Source organism: Varanus komodoensis, unplaced genomic scaffold, assembly GCF_004798865.1.
Source record: "Varanus komodoensis strain SLA01 unplaced genomic scaffold, ASM479886v1 scaffold30, whole genome shotgun sequence".
NCBI classification, from domain to species: domain Eukaryota; kingdom Metazoa; phylum Chordata; class Lepidosauria; order Squamata; family Varanidae; genus Varanus; species Varanus komodoensis.
Genome location: NW_025335762.1, coordinates 1,139,263 through 1,155,172, shown reverse-complemented (window position 1 = coordinate 1,155,172; position 15,910 = coordinate 1,139,263). Strand labels below are relative to the sequence as shown.

Genomic DNA, 15,910 nt, shown 5'->3' with positions numbered 1-15,910 from the left:
GGGGCTTCGCATAGATTTAAATATGTTCATAAGTTAACATAAAAAGCAAAAATGTAGGGGCTGACCCAGCAGGTCCAATGTTTCCGATGACTGATGTTTTTCGTTTTTCTTTGTATTAGGTTTATTTAGAATAAAACTTATTTAAAAAGAAAAAAGGAAAGAAAGGGGGAATGGTCCTCAGGCTGCCCTTGAAAGAGAGCTGGGTGCTCTGTGAAATGGGACGCGCGGCCCAGCAGAAAAGCGGCTGGTGCGGCACTCGGCCGGGCCCCTTGTTCCTGCTTCAAAGGAATGGCTTGGGGAAGCGCCGGGGGGCGTTTCTGCGGCTCAAACCCCATGAGCAGGGAGGGGAGCGTGGCCCTTGCAAGACGCGGCTTGGCTCCCTTGATGATTTGCTCAGGGCCTTTTCGCCGTGTGAGTGTGGTGCAGGACAAGACTGCTTCATCCACTGGAGCAAAAGGTGTTAGCCTAGAAAAAGTTAAATTGCCGTTTCAGGAGATCCCCGGCGTCAATTTCCAGCCAAAGGGTTTGCTGTCTTCAGTTAGTTTGTTTTCATGCAGGAAATGCATAAAACCTGAAATTGTTGGCCAGGGGGCAGCGCTAACGCTGTCTCGAACCTGCCACCCTCCCGATGTGTTGGACTACAACTCCCAGACTTCCCCGCCAGCCCTGGGAGATGTAGCGCAACACAAGCAGAGGGCCCCAGGTTGGGGAAAGCTGGGATGCAGCGCCAGGTCTGGACAGGCTGCTGCTGTGTTCACCTCTCCGGCTTCTCCCTCAGTTTCCAGGAAAGCCGGCCCTCCGCCTGACTCCAGCGAGCGCAAAGAATCGGGGCCACCCGCCCCGCCCAGAGTGGGGGGGGGGTATTTAAAAATGCCTGTTTCTCCCGGAAGTGACTTCACAGGAGAGGGGGTTGGGCTGCTCTAGTTGTTATACCTCTACGGTGCAGTGCGTCCGGCAGCCTCTTCGGTGCCTGTTCAGGAGCGGTTGCTTTACGGCAGCCGTAAGTGGCAGCGCGATCGCGACAGAAGCTGGAAGAGGAGGAGGAAGAAGCGGCCGCGGCGGCGGAGGGGCTCCGGCTCTGCCCGTAAGGGGGACGTGGGGGCAGGGAAAGGGGGCCAGGGAGGGGAGAGGGGACGTGGCGGGGGCGACAGGAGCGGGAGGGGCGGCCAGGAGGGGCCCAGCGAGGAAGGGCCCTGGGGCGACGGAGCAGCATCCGCTGGGTGGGGAACGGCGGCTCTGGGTGGCAGAGCGGGGTTGGGTGGTAGGGAAGGGGCAGATTGGGCTGGGTGGGGAAGGGGATAGCTTGGAAGAGAGGCGTGCGCTCTGAAGGCGGGTTGACACCCCACCTTGGTGGGTGACCCATAGGCCAGTCACATATGTGCAAGCACACGTACACATGTTTGGACACAGACGCACGCTCTTGCAGCGTGGTCTACCTCACAGAGTTGTGGTATGGGTCAGGTGAGAACCCTTGGGGTAGGGATGCTCAGGCTCAAAGGTCAGTCTCCCCGCATTACACCCCTTCCAACCTTCTGGGATTCCTCAGATGGCCCTGGTCTTTCCAACACAGCCATTGATAATTTGGCATTTCTCCGGTTTTTGGATGGAATTTCCATTTTATGAGGCTGAAATGCCTCTGCTAAAGGGTAGGTACTGGTAGTGAAAGTTTTATTCCGGATTATACTCTGTGTATGCATGAGTCCCCCCTGTTCCTTTGCTTTTGGCCCCACCCAACACTGGGATATGGGCCCCAAGTACCTCTCCAAAAGTGAACTTATGCCTCTCACTGGAAGAGGTTCCCCACCCGTGCCATGCAGGCTGCTTTGAACTTTATAGAGAAAGAAGGTTAAAAAAACCGGTGTATGTAAATGAATCTGTATAATACTTTGCATGTCTACATTACTTTCATATCTTCCACATATGTTCCCCTTCCCGTGCAAGAGTTTGTTTTCTTAATGGGTATAATGCACTTCAGTGCTCTGCCTAGTTCCACCTTTCCCAACCTGGCGCCCTCCAGATTTCCAGACTGCATGCTGGCCATACCATTTGGGAATCATTTGATTTGCAATCGGACACATATGGAAGGGTATAATCATAGCTTGCATCTTGGAGAGAAAGAATTTGAGCTATGTCAGTGGGGGGGGGGGAGGTAGCAGTTACAGAAGGAGGTTAGATTCCCTTTAAATTAGTCTCCTTTCCAGAAAAGCACTCAAGGGGACTCTTAAACTAAAAGTAATATCTGCTGATAACATTTTTAAAAAATGAACTGTGCTACACAACACTAAGGTGTGTGCAAAGCTGTGTCAATATTTTTAAAGCCCAGAAACAGAACTTGGCAAAAGAGGAAAACACTTTGAAATAGTAGCTAAGAGCCTGGTTGAGAGGACTTCCTGGTTGGTTTGAAACAAGAGCTGTAAGGTGTCATTCGAGTTGCTGGGGGGTCCTGTAGTGTGGGTTCTGTTTTAGGTTTCAAGGCACAAAGCGTTGATCTTAGTAATGTTTAAGGGCTGTCTTTGGGAGCATTCAAGACCAGGTTGCAAAAAAGCATAAGGGCACTTTTGTGAGTTTCTGTACAGTCATAATTATCATGATCTTGGCACACAGCACAAATGAATATCCTTTTAAAGCAAAAGAATTGGCACCTTTGATGTGTATTTTAAGTACACAGACCTATTTAATTGCTCATAAAAATAACCACTGGTGTGTAGATGGGCACTTTCCTAAGGATTAAGCCTATGTTATGCAAAACACTAGGTTTGGGGTAACTGCCTTCCCTGGGTGGCAGCTTGACGTAGGCTGTTTGGGGAAAATTTGAGAGAGTGAGACGGTTAGGAGGGTCATCAAGGGAAGGTATGAAATAACGACTTGAAGGGGACGTAGTTCGATGGTGCTACAAAGAGCTTGGAAGGAAAGTGGGGACCTGCTGCCTGCCTGCCTGGGTGACTCCACGTTAAGACCTCTGAGCCGTGTGTGTGTCCCCTTCCACCCACCTGCAGAGTTGGCCGTTCAAGCTGCGAGATGAGGCCGCAGCAGCCTCCTGTGGCCAGCAAGGTCTTCATCCAGCGGGACTACAGCAGTGGTACCAAGTGCCAGTTCCAGACCAAGTTCCCTCCAGAGCTGGAGAACCGGGTAAGCGCTGGGGACTTTCCTCTTCTTCCCTTATGGTCTGGCGCCGAGTGGGGAAGCAAATTTGTGTGACATGATCTGGGAGGCGGCATTGCACTTGGCTTTCTGTCGCTAAGGAGATGATGCCGTGGGCTTCTTGGTTCCTGTTTAATCCAGTGAAGTGGAGGAAGCATTGCGCATGTGTCTCACGGAAATTTCCTGCCATCTCAGATAGGGCAGCCTGTTACTCATGTCCCCAGAAGAGGACAAAAGAATCAGTTTGCATATGTGTGTGCACGTGGGCAAACATAGAAGGTACAGTAATTTAAATAGAAGTGCATGCACCTCACCAGGTAGTGAGACTAAACCAGTGACTGGCACCTGCTCAAGGAGCTGGCCAGACACTTACTCTTAATGGGCAGCTCCAACACCCTCCCTCTCCCTTCTTGGGTTTTTAGCTGTAAGCCATGCTCGCACAGGGCACCTTCAAATGGAGGCGCGTCCTCCATCAAGAAGAATTGTTGGTTCCCTGGATCTCTGGTCACCGTCACTTCCTGTTTACTAGTTTGCTGAACGTGTATGTCCTGCTGAACACTGCAACCTGGGCAAGTAAAGGCAGTGGAGTCACACCTGTGTGGGAGTCTCTGTTGCACCATGTGACTGAAAGAGCTGCTGTGTTGTCTGCCTCACTGTCGGAGGCCTGTTTACAGGCATCAGGAACACAGCTTCAGCGAGGATGCTGGTTGTTTACAAGAGAGCTGAGGAGACTGCTTTGTGATACGCTACAGACTGGGGGAGGGCATCCTGTTGCTGCATGAAGTCTGCAAAGTTAAGCCTGTCGAAAAGTTATTCGCAGTAAAACTGCCCTGAAGCTCCCGTTAGCGGGAAGTACACTCGCTGGTGGCCAGGATGCCTGAGCAGTATGGTCCTCTGAGTAACATTCTTGCTCAGGAATCCGGCAGACTCTTGGGTAAAGGCAGCTCAGCAGATGAGCAGCTTTTCCCTGTCGCTGGGACATGAACTGCGTGGTGCTTCTGATTCATGCTGCGCAATGAGCACGGTGCCCCGGAACGAAGAGTGCACTTCAGAGTTCTCTTCGAGGCCCAGTGTAAATCTGCTTGCCATGGAAAGGAGTCAGCCGTAGAAACCTTGGAAAGCACTGAGGCTGCTGTTAACTGCAGTGGTGAGCGGAAACGGCAACTGGATGTATTGACATGTTGCTATGAAATTAGATACATGCATTTGTATGTCACTAAGACTTTCTGTCAGCCTTGTCTTGAAGTGGTACCTGACAACCCTTAAGCTGCAAGGAGTTGCCTGGAGGCAGATGAGCTTGCTGCAGGGGGATGCAGGGGAGGGGCTTTCTCTCCTGCCTGGAAGCCTGGCTGGCTGACAAGGAAGACACCTTAAGAGGATGACGTTGTTTGCCTAGATAGAATTGCAGTGGGGTGCGCTAGAGAGACAGAGACCTCTGCCCCTCCTTTGCCAGCCTTCTAGCAGGCTAGTAAAAAGTGTGTCCAGGTGAGTACTTTGTCTGAGCTGAGCTTAAATGCCTGCCCGCGTCATGCACCTCGCATGCTCCATGTGCATGGTCTCAGAACTTCCCCTCGCCCTCTGGAGTGGGCCAGCCATGCTCCCACCTTGTAGAATTAAGTGGGGAGGGGTCTGCTGGCAGAGGAGCACCTGACCAAGGGGCCCTAATAAGCGTGGCAGAGCTGAAAGGAGACCGGGGGGCTTCCGCTCGCCTGCCTCGCACACGCCGGCCAGGCTTTTGGATGCTCTGCTCGCAGGGCTACCCGAAGGCACCCTGTGCAGTTTTTCCCTTCGCTGGTGGCTGGCGAGCGCGCGGAGATCCCGGGAGGACAGGCTTCTTGTATGACTGAACACGAGGACGGGCAGTAGTACCATATTACACTGCGATTGCCTCGCCTGACCTTTCGGTCAATAGCTCCACATGACGCTGCCAGTTGATCACTTAACGCTAATTGGTTTGTATCAAAAGGAGCTTTCGGAAGTGCCCCGGCAGGCTTTTTTTTCTTCTAAGCCCGAGAAGCGACTGCTTATTTGACATCTTGTAATTTGTGCCTTGGATTAAGAACACATCTGCACTGGAAAGTATTCTGGTTTTGGAACTGGGGGTCTAACTGTTTAACCTCCCAGCTAGGAATGAGGTTTCAAGGCTGTTTACACACGCTGCGGAATTACTCCTATTGAGTGCTGGGAGGTTACTTCTGAGTAAACAGGCAAAGGATTGTTCTAGGAGAGAGCAGTCCTCTTGTGCCACACAGTAGGCCTCAGAACACCTCTTCTGTGCCCTAGAGAAAACTCTGCTTTTGGAGGGGGAGATCTAGTCAGGGCGCTTCCCACCCCTTCTCAGGCGTTTTGGATACCTTCTCTTATGACATTGCAACTGCCTTGCTGTGTTTCTTACCATTTTACAGTGGTACAGGCATGAAATCGCCTCCATACACTTCTTTCCCTGCTCGGCTCTTGCCACTGCTGCATTGTTTATTGTGCTGCCTATCAGGAGCACAGCCTGTGGTTGCACAGCACGGGAAACTGGATACCTCTCGGAGTTTGGAGCAGGAATCAGTCTGAATGCGTTCACTTCTGAATGTGGCCCTGTTGCTGCTGCTCACATCTGTGCAGAAGTGGGGTGGCATCTCTTTGGACTAGAATACAAGTCTGGCTTCTAAATTGTGTCATAATACAATGTTAACTTTGCCAGCTTCATACTTGGTCTTTCAAACTTACGGTTCTCCAATAAATTCTCAGAAGAGAGTGACTGTCTTAAAGACACTTGCTAAACATCTTGATTTTCCACTGGGTAAGATCTAGTCAATGTCCCAATTTCAGTTAAGTCTTTTTGTTTGGAAAAGACATTCTGACTGATACGGTGATCATTCACTGATCTAGATTTTCTAGATGAGGAAAATACTTCCATCTATCAATTTAGAGCATTTTATATACCGTCCAACTACTAAAGTCTCGGGACGGTCTTACAATAAAAACAGGAAAATGAAATTAAGCACAGCATCCAAATAATTCCAATAAAATAAAACCTACATTAAAACCAAGTCATACCTTAAAATAATGGGAAAATAAAAAGGTTTAGCATTAGAAATCTAGTTATTTGCATCTTAGTAGTTTTACAGGATTAAGAATTTGTATCATGTCCTTTTTTTCCTTGAAAGACCATTAAGAGAAACTACAATTGTTTTACATATTCATTCATTACATGTCTGTACCATCTAAAGGCTGGACTCAGTGTAGTTCACATTTACAACGAACAAAACAAAACACAATAAGAAGCCATGTAAAAGCTTAAGCTACAGTATAAAATAAAACAAAAATTGAAAACTGGCATTAATGCAAAGCCTTAAAATGCCATAACGGGTTTGAACAGACTGAAAGAGTGACATGCCTGGAGAGCGTTGAGTTCTTCAGCTAGTGCCGCACACAGCACAACTCGGGTGCCAGGTGGACCGCTCTGGGTTGCTCGCACACAAGTGTTTTGTGAAACTTTTGCCGAAGATGTAATCCATTGCGTTGCTCAATGTCCTCTCTTGTGTCGGGATCCGCATGAAAGGTATGTGTCTGAGTTAGGGATGCTCGGGCAGAATTTGGTCACAGCCAGGGCATGCATACGCTCTCTGTTCATCAGGGAAGCCGGCACCTGGTGCTGGCAGTCAGGGACCTGAGAGCCGAATCCTTAAGCCAGCGGTGAATGAGCCTTCTGCTTTTCCTGCAGCCGGTGATGAAGCAAAATAATGACTTCTGAATGCGGGCCTCTTTTCAGGTCGACAGGCAGCAGTTTGAAGAAACCGTGCGGACGCTCAACAATCTCTATGCCGAAGCAGAAAAGCTCGGGAGCCAGTCGTACCTCGAAGGGTGTCTGGCCTGCTTGACCGCCTACACTATTTTCCTGTGCATGGAGACACACTATGAGAAGGTATCTGGTTTCTTCCGAGCCCCTCGAAGAACACGGAGGGGGTGCCCCAAGAATAGCCAAGCCGGCCTCCTGTTTGTTCAGTTCATCCTTCATTTATGGACTGCAGCAAAGCAGCCCTGGAACGCCTGAGAGATGCCGTTGGCTTGCTCGCTCCCATCGTCTGCCAAAGAACAGGCGTCCCGCTTCCTGGGAAAGGGGCCTTTCTTTCTCTAATGGCCCTAAAAATTGGGCCTAGCTCTCACCAAGGTGGCCAGCCAAGATCTGCTCTGCATCCCTTCTGGCTGGAGGCTAGACGGATCCTGCACGATTGAATGCTTATACGGGTGGAGGGGGTGGCTTGCATGTAGAAAAGTGGCTGTGCCAAAGCCACTCGTTGACTGCATGGATGGATTTCTCACATTCCTCCCCGCAGCTTGCCCTTGGTATAGCCCAGTCAGAGCTTTGCCAGTTCAAGGAGAGCAAGGCCACAGACTTCTCGATGAACGGAGAGTGTGTCTTTAGTGCGTGTTCTGTTACTGCCTGGCTGGCTGAAGCACAGAGCTTTGCGGAAGTGTGGAAAGGTTAGAATGTCTCTGGTAGCCTAGACTGTAGACTTGCCCAAGGGAGGAATGCCAGAGTGGCATATCACGCACTTCAAGGGACGGGGCCGAGCTGAGGGCAGAAAGCGGGGCTGTCACGATTTCCCGGGAGCCAGCCCGGCAAGGAAGGGCACTGTGCCAAGCTGTCCTTCGCTCTGTGCTCTGCCACTGCCCTTCCTTTGTCTGGTGGAGGCGGGCAGGGCTCCTCCACCTCAGAGCATCCGAGGACAAAAGGAGCCAGCCCTTCGCCCGTCCATCAAGTACGCCCCAAAGCATCTCAGCTCGTGGCAGAGCAAACAGGCAAATTATTATCCAAATAAACGCATTTGCTGAAGCAAAGGTGAAAACAGTTTAGGGGAAGAAAGTAATGAAAATGCACAACGAAAATGGGAAAAGCAGTTCTACGCCAGAAACCTTCACAGAATACGCCAGGAGAGCGACGGAACTTACATCAGGGCCCTTGTCCACATCCCTCAGAGCATTTTGTGCTCGTGGAGGCAGCTGGAGAGAGGCGAGCAAGGGACCGGGGTTTTTCAAGGCATTTTGCCAGGTTTTATGCTGTTGGTGGGAGGTGATTTTGATCGGCGGGAGCCACAGAGTCAGCCAGCGAGCATCCAGTCTCCACAGGCTGCGGGTGCCTGAGTGATCCTCACCTCATGCAGGTGCGAATTGGGAGGGAAGCATCAAAGGTCCCCCTTCGTGCTGTGCGCCCCGCCTGCCTCCAGTGCCGGCCAGTGTGGCACAAAGCGCACTGGCAGAAAGCCCCGCGCACAGCTGTGCCGAGATGGCTGCACACCAGCGCCTGGCGGATGGGGCCGCTTTCTTCAACTCGCCACTCGTGTGCCCCCCCAGCCGAGGCCCCTTCGGGCAGGCTATTTCTTAGCAGGAAATTCCCCTCATGCAAGGCTCCCTCCTAAATTCAGCAGCAGAATTCTATGCTGAATTCAGTTCTTTGCTGCTGAATTGATGAAGGCGCCCTAAATAAGGGGAAGTTGCTTGTGGGAAACCTCCCTTCCCTTGGCCCTTCCCTCCCACAGCAGCATTACCAGGAGCTGCTCCCACCTGCCTGTTGTTGTTCTGGTCCCATGTGAAATTTTCAGTACAAAAGGGTGGATGGAATTTTTTCCACCCACCACTTTCCTGGCAGTAGAAAGGCTGTTTAACTGCCTGTTGGCTGATGGTTCAGGAATAAGGGATGAGCTTAGCTCTTTCTTGCAGGCGGCTGTGGCGGGGCGCTCTGGGCCTTTCAGGCACAGCCGCTTTCACACCAGCATTCTCTGTTTCTGATTTTTTATAGTTTTGCTTTGGCGCCAGTCCCCTTGCTACTTGGAGGGTGCTCGATGTTCACTTTTTAGCATTCTGTCTCAGAGTATTTAGACCCCAAACAAGCAGCTAGCCAAGTTGACTTTCAAAGTCTGCTGTTCCTTTTTGGAATAAAGCACGCTTGCCAAAGACCACACTTGCATTTTGATTTTTTTCCCTTCTGTAACCGAATTGGGCCTTTCAGTAAGACTGATAAATTTGTGGGCAATCAGTTCGTATCTGGATACGCTTGGCTTGCCCTCCCGCACAGAGCAGCCTCTCAGAATTTCCACTGGAGTTAGCAGTATGTCTGCATTGAAGCAGCCGACCTATTTCATCAAAAAACTCCGTAGCTGGGTCAAGCTGTTTCACTCACTTCTGCTTTTAATATTGCCTTGACTTAATGGGTTGCCTTAAACCCAGTTCAAGTAGGGTGGCCAGGGGTCTTTGATGTGCCAACCCACAAGAGGAGGAGTAGGACCGTTGGCAGCCCTCCGTGAATAATTTGCTCGGTGCTTTGCAGGCAGAGCCATTCAGATCCATTCCAGCTGGATGCTGCGGCTGCTAACGGATCCGGTGGATGTAGCCATCTCCTCCTTGTCCGGTGTTGTTAGAATTCTAAGCCCTCGACACTCGTGACTTGGACATCCAGCCAACACCTTGCCTGCCATTCTTACTATCCACTGGAGAGCCAGCGTGGTGTCATGGTTAAGGGTGCTGGTCCAGGAATCAGGAGATCAGGTTCTAGTCCCCACTCAGCCATGGGGCCTCTGGCCCAGTCATTGCCTCACCCTGGCCTACACCACAGGATTGTTGTTTTGAGGATCAAATGAAGTGGAGGAACACTAGGTAAGACCCTTGCAAGAGGAAGAGGGATGGGACATAAATGCAGGGTAGATCAGTAATGCCCCATATTAAAAGCGGGGCTGAGGACAGGCCCACTGGTGGCCGAAGTGGGACTTGGGCAAAGGAACTTGCTTGGCTTGAATGCATCTCCTTCTGGGCCCCTCAGCCGAGGGGTTCCTTAGTCTCACGTCAGTGCTGTGCCTTGCCAGTGCATATTGCAAACTGTGACATCTAGCAAGCCACAGAGAAGGAAATGCACAATGTCAGTCTGTTTCCCGCATCTGCCCATTCTGGTTACTAGAATGAGGAGGAGGGCCTTCTCTGTGGTGGCACCCCGATTGTGGATTACGCTCCTTAGAGAGGTTTGCCTGGCGCTGACTTTACACTCTTTGGTGCCAGGCAAAAACCTTTTTATTTGCCCATTATTTTCATATTTGATTATTTTAATAGGTTTTTAACATTGTCATGCTCAGTATTTTGTTGTGATTTATTTATTGTTGTAAGCCGTCCTGGGACGTCTCGTAAAGGACGGGGTACAAATACTGTTAATAAATCAGTACTCGCACACCACCTGATACACTAGAAAGCTACATGGCAGCATCAAGTTTAGCCTCACCTTACTAAATTCTTTTGGCCCAGGGCTAGTATAAGCTCCAGCTTAATATCTGTATGGTATTATCGGCATTCGTGACACACTGCAGGTGTTCCTTCGAACAGGGAGCAAATGCCTGCTCTGAGTCAGAAGCAGCAAGAGATCGGTGAAGCAGAGACTGGCCTGTTTCCTGTATTTTAACTTTGGGGGCTTTTCCCCTCCTGATTACAAAATGAGAGAAAATAGTATGACTTGTACTACAGTTTTTCAAATACTGCTTTTTGGAAGGGTTAAAAAAAATGCATGCTAGCTGGAATGAATGTAAATGCTATAGGTAGAGGTAAAGGTTTCCCCTTGACATTAAGTCCAGTCATGCCTGACTCTAGGGGACAGTGCTCATCTCCGTTTCCTAGGCGAGGGAGCCAGCATTTGTCCGCAGACAGTGTCCGTGGTCATGTGGCTGGCATGACTAAACACCGAAGTGCCCGGAATGCTGTTACCTGCCCACTGAAGTGGCACCTTTTCATCTACTTGCATTTGCATGCTTTCGAACTGCAAGGTCGGCAGGAGCTGGACAGAGCAACGGGAACTCACCCCGTTGTGCAGATTTGACCCAGCGACCTTTCGATCAACCAGCCCAGCAGCATAGCGGTTTAAACCACTGCGCCACCTGCATCCCTGTTTGTAAACGCTATAGGACTGTCCCGTTTCTGCTTTTCTCCAGGTTCTGAAGAAAATTGCCAAGTACATTCAGGAGCAGAATGAGAAGATATATGCCCCGCAGGGCCTCCTGCTGACGGATCCCATCGAGAGAGGGCTGAGAGTTGTATCCTTTGGGGCTCCCTGACCTCTCGCATTCTTCCTTATTCAGGCATGTGGCTTATCTTTGTGTCTCCAATGAACCAATGAAACAACCTTTGTCAACCAGTGAAACAACCTGCGGGCGATCAAACAACAATGCAGTTATTCCCAGAGTGGGTCAGGGTAAAATGTCTGGCAGCTTCTACTTATTTTGGGCTTTCCTGTGAAGATTTGATTCCACTTTCGTACGGTAGTCCCAACTTTCTGCTATCCTTACACTAGACGTTGAAGTGCTCAGGCAGCCGGTGTTAGCCTCGGCAGAGCCAAATTCAGCTCCCCACGTGAGCCCAAAGGCTGACTTGGGTCCATCCGCAAAGTCATTGCAAGGATCTGAATGAGGAAAGGGGAACCGTGGGTGCTGTCTTGCAGGCAACAGTGGGATATAAATATAATAAACTCAACTCTGTGTGTCAGGAGAGGAAAACTTCTTTTGGCCCAAGTCGCTTTCAGTTTTGGAGAAGCTCTTGGGTTATATTCCAAGAGTAGGTGACACAAAGGGCAGAAGAGATGGGGCTGAAGACACAGGATGCCAGCACCTTGTAGCTTCAAGCTCAGCTGCCTGTAATTAAGCCTTGGGAGAGGCATTTCAGCCTTTTGGAAAAGGGGCACATCCTGCCCGGTAGTCAGAAATGTATTGAATGAATCACGGTTGGTGGAAAGCATTAGGCCCAAGGGAAGAGGGCCTGAAAGGCTGGGCTGGAACTTAAGGCTGATGTCCCTCACCCTTCCTGCCTGTGAAGGTGGCTGGCACAGACTGAATAATGTCCCCATCGTGTTTTAGTATGTTGTGACCGTGATTGAGAGTGGATCGCTCCACGGAGGTGGTGGAGGAACGAAACATCTTTTGGCTGTATGTGTAAGGAATGGTAGCTGCCAGGGCTAAAGTTCTGGGCATAAAAGTGGATATCTGAAACAAGGAACGAATGGGAGTGACTTGCAGATCCCTGCACGGGTGAGTCTTCGTCTGTTGGCTTCTTGCGATTGCAAGGGGGTTGCCGTCTTCCTGTTCAAAGCAGCTGCTTAACTGCTCCAGAAGGAAAGAGCGTGACAAGTTACTCTCTTGTCCCCCTGCTGGGGATTTGCGGGGGGGGGGGATGTGGACCCTTCCTGGGGATGCAGCAAAGCGCTTCCCGCATGTCTTTCCTGTAAGGGGCTTCCAGTCAGTATGAACTTGCTCCATCCTCCAGGATTTGGAAGAGAGGGCATAACTTCCACTCACCCCCTGAGGGCATAACTTTGTAACCAGCCATTGCAAAGGAATGAAGAGAAGGTGTCAGCGCGTGCTCTCTCTCTCTCTGTAACTCTTCTGCAGCATATTTTCTTAACAATCCTGTGCAGATTGAAATTACGATTTATGAAGACAGAGGCGTGAGCAGCGGAAGATAAACCCCTAATATCCAAGGTAAAGCTTAACAGTAGTTGTTAGTTCTGTAACCTGCTTCTCCACAACTACAAAAGCACCCCCACCAAAAATAGTCTTTCTCTGCCCCCTGTCCAACCTGCAGAGTAGCCGGTCACCGTGCCGAGCTGTTATTGTTTCTCAGTAATTTCACCAGCGGGATCTGTCTTCTAAAGCTTACTTTAAAATAACCTATATCGAAAAATGAACCCAAGTTGTTTCAGAATGCTGGGCCTCAGTTCTGCTCTAGGGGAGGATGCAGGGGAAGGTCAGTGTTGCTCTTCCTGGAGAGGGGCCATTCTGCAATCAGTCATTCCCTCTGCCATTTAGCCATTCGTGCAGAGAACAGGAAGAGTCCGAAATAGCCGTGCTCTGTAGCAAAGTCAGCAAGGGCGTCACGGCTTTAGCATGGCTGTGCTGGGATGGAACAGACACGGAATGGGGAACTGCGGGGGGGGGTGTTTCTGCGCTTAGCAAAGCTGCATGCAGCTGGAAAGCTTGCTGGTTAGGAGAACATTTGTCACGTTGTTCTTACATAAGGGACTTGGCTCAGCTGCTGACACAGACGGGTACCAAACCGAGACACGTTTTTCTCAGGCTTCTGTGGCGTGCCGTCCTTCCCAAGCTGAGCAGCGAGAGCCCCGCTCTTCCTTGCCACTGCTTGTCCGCTGCGGCTTCTTGCAGAGGGCCAGTTGGAAGGTTTGGCTTGGATGGCTAGAGATGGTGGGAAGCAGCGCTCCCCGAAGCACGGGGCTTCCAGGCACCTGCGAAGTGGGCTCCCAGGGGCACCCACGGGAGGGAGCTCCAACCGCGAACGCGTGCCTTCTGCTTCTCCCGCCCCTGCCTCCTGGCTGGCTTCTCACGCCTCTGAAGGGCGAACAACATGCCAGTCTGCACCTTCAAAATCTTACCTTGGCACTCTCCTGCTCTCTAGGGTCCACCGTGTTTCTCCCAGCAAACGCCCCGACTTCCCCTGTCGTAGCCTCATTCTTTCCTGCTGTCGCCAACTTCACAGTGCCATCGACCATAAGGACAGATTCTCGAAATCCTCCTCTCCCTCCGTGGGAAAACCCTGGGAGCTGGCCAGCATCCATTTTGTGTCCCTCTCTGAGCCTGAAAAGGTACCTTGTCCAGGTAGCTACTTCCTAAGGTGAAGCTGAACTGCTGTAGACATTGGGTATGAGACCAGCCAGAAGACACCTGAGAGCGACCTGGCTCCCTCCACAGGGCCTGGCTTTTTACCGGCTTGTCAGAAAGAAATCTGCCCTGTGGCCAAGGAAGCAATGTTTCTGAAAATGAAGGCCAAGTACACGAAGAGGGATGTGGTGTCCTTCTGTCTACCAAGAAGAGACTCAAAACAAATACCATCTGGAGCTGAAGGTGCCCTCGGCAACAAGAAAGCATGGAGCGGGCTGCAGTGTTTGATGCTCAGCCCGGAGCTGGCAGAATCTTTGACATACGGAGCCTCTGGTTCTTGGTGTTGTTTCAAGAAAGCCAGACGGTAAACCGCTTGTTTTGTTAAATGTCAGGAAGTGTGGCAGACAAAATGTGTGCTGAACCAGTAAATGTTCCCATCCCTGCTCTCTGCCCCTTTTAAGTGTTGAATATGTGAACTAGATGATAAATGGCTTTCCCAGTGTGTTAGAAGTTAAACGTTTTAGGGCCAGGCAGTCACTTGACTAGAAATGGTGTTTTGACGGTGCTTTCTCTGTCCTCTCACAAAGTGCATCTCTGCAGCCATAGTACTTCCACTTGCATTCAACATTCCTCCAGCAATGCTTGCAAAAATATATGGAACCTTTAATCTTCTGAATTGATACCTTCTGCTGAATCAGATGTCTAATTCCCTCTCCTTTAATCAAAGCGATCCTTTCGGTATGTAAGATGAGTAGAAGCTAGCAGAGGAACTCAGGTGCTGGGTGGTCACCATCTCCTTATGCCCGGGAATGCAGGGTTTTGCCAAACAAGGCCACATACAAAATAAGAGGAGTGTTTTGACTTTTTTTGAATGACACAAGAGATGCCAAAAGCAGATCACAGTTTCCAGATGGGTAATTCTTCGATTCCTGCTCCTTGCTGGTTTCTTTATCCTTCCCTCTGAGTCTGGTTAATATTTTAAGTGTATAAACTCCAGATTTTTTCTAATCTGTAACAGTGTTTTGCCTTTTGCACCCGTTACAATCAGTTTTCAGAAATATTAATGGATTAGTAATTTTTTTCTTAAATAAATTGTTATTTACTAGCACTGACTTGAAATGCAGGGTTCTTTGTTCTGCAGAAGTGGAATGAATTGCCTTTTGCAGCATTTTGTGGGAATTTGAGGTGTTCCACGTGTGAAGGATTGTGTATGTGTTCACTCTCCCCCCACTGGCCAAGTTTCTGATGCTCTTGGTTACCTGCATACATAAGCTATTCCACAAATCGGACTTTTGCCATTGTTCCCGAGTGGACTCCATCAAGTAGTTCCATGTAGGGACTTGCTGCTAATGGGTGAAAATGCCTTGTACGCATCCACCCAAGTCTGCCTAGATATGATGAAACTTGCGTGGTACAATCTTGCTGTTAGCTAAGTATTCATAAATGCTCCAACGGGACAAACACATCAGGAACCAGGGTTAGGACTGGGGAGCAAGAGGAGGAGAATGATGCAAGCCACCTTATGTTCTTTAAAAGAAGGCGTGATATAAATCTAACAAATAATACAGCATCCCATTTCCTACAGTGGTCCACAAGTACTTTTATTCGTTAGATTTCTCTCTCTCCTTTTTTAAGAATTCAAAGCAGCTTGCGTCATTCTCCTCCTCTTGCTCTACCCAAAGCAACAACCCTGTGAGGTAGGTTGGGCTAAGAGTCTGACTGGCCCCAAGTCACCCAGTTGGCTCCATGGCCGAGCGGGGACTAGAACCCGGATCGTCTGAGTCCCAGTCCCTGCTCTTAACCACTGCACCACACAAGCTTTTAAAAAGCCCTGCGACCTCTAGCAATGACCCGCCTGCATGCTTGTTCCCCTGAAACTGGGGCTTAACGGCATAAGGACTCAAACTGGAGCTTCTGTTTCCATGTTTGTCCCTGGTCCCCCTTTTCAAGCCATCTTTGCTTAGTAGCTTCTTGGGAATCATGGGGGGGATTTGGGGCAGCAATAATCCCACAGTAGTTTTCCTAAGATCATAGTCACATTTCATCCCATGGGGGAGATAGTAAAACAAGTATTTTCTATCCATACAATAAATCTTCCCAAGTAGAAAGCTAGCATGTTGAGTGAGACGGCGGCTCAC

General features: G+C 49.9%; 1 protein-coding gene across 1 annotated transcript; it reads left to right on the top strand.

The window, feature by feature from the left end:
• The first annotated feature begins 1,015 nt into the window (after positions 1–1,015).
• On the top strand, positions 1,016–14,880 carry GOLGA7 (golgin A7). Its single transcript, XM_044437592.1, has 6 exons — positions 1,016–1,084; positions 2,997–3,129; positions 6,905–7,057; positions 11,100–11,201; positions 12,575–12,638; positions 13,570–14,880. Exons 2-5 carry the CDS (start codon positions 3,019–3,021, stop codon positions 12,620–12,622), a joined length of 414 nt encoding a protein of 137 aa, XP_044293527.1. The 5' UTR covers positions 1,016–1,084; positions 2,997–3,018; the 3' UTR covers positions 12,623–12,638; positions 13,570–14,880.
• The last annotated feature ends 1,030 nt before the right edge of the window (positions 14,881–15,910 follow it).

Coding starts and splice junctions, on each gene's coding strand:
- GOLGA7 (XM_044437592.1), top strand. CDS start 3,019: ATGAGGCCGCAGCAGCCTCCTGTGGCCAGCAAGGTCTTCATCCAGCGG. Junction 7,058..11,099: donor TGGAGACACACTATGAGAAG/GTATCTGGTTTC, acceptor GCTTTTCTCCAG/GTTCTGAAGAAAATTGCCAA. Junction 11,202..12,574: donor TCGAGAGAGGGCTGAGAGTT/GTATCCTTTGGG, acceptor AATCCTGTGCAG/ATTGAAATTACGATTTATGA.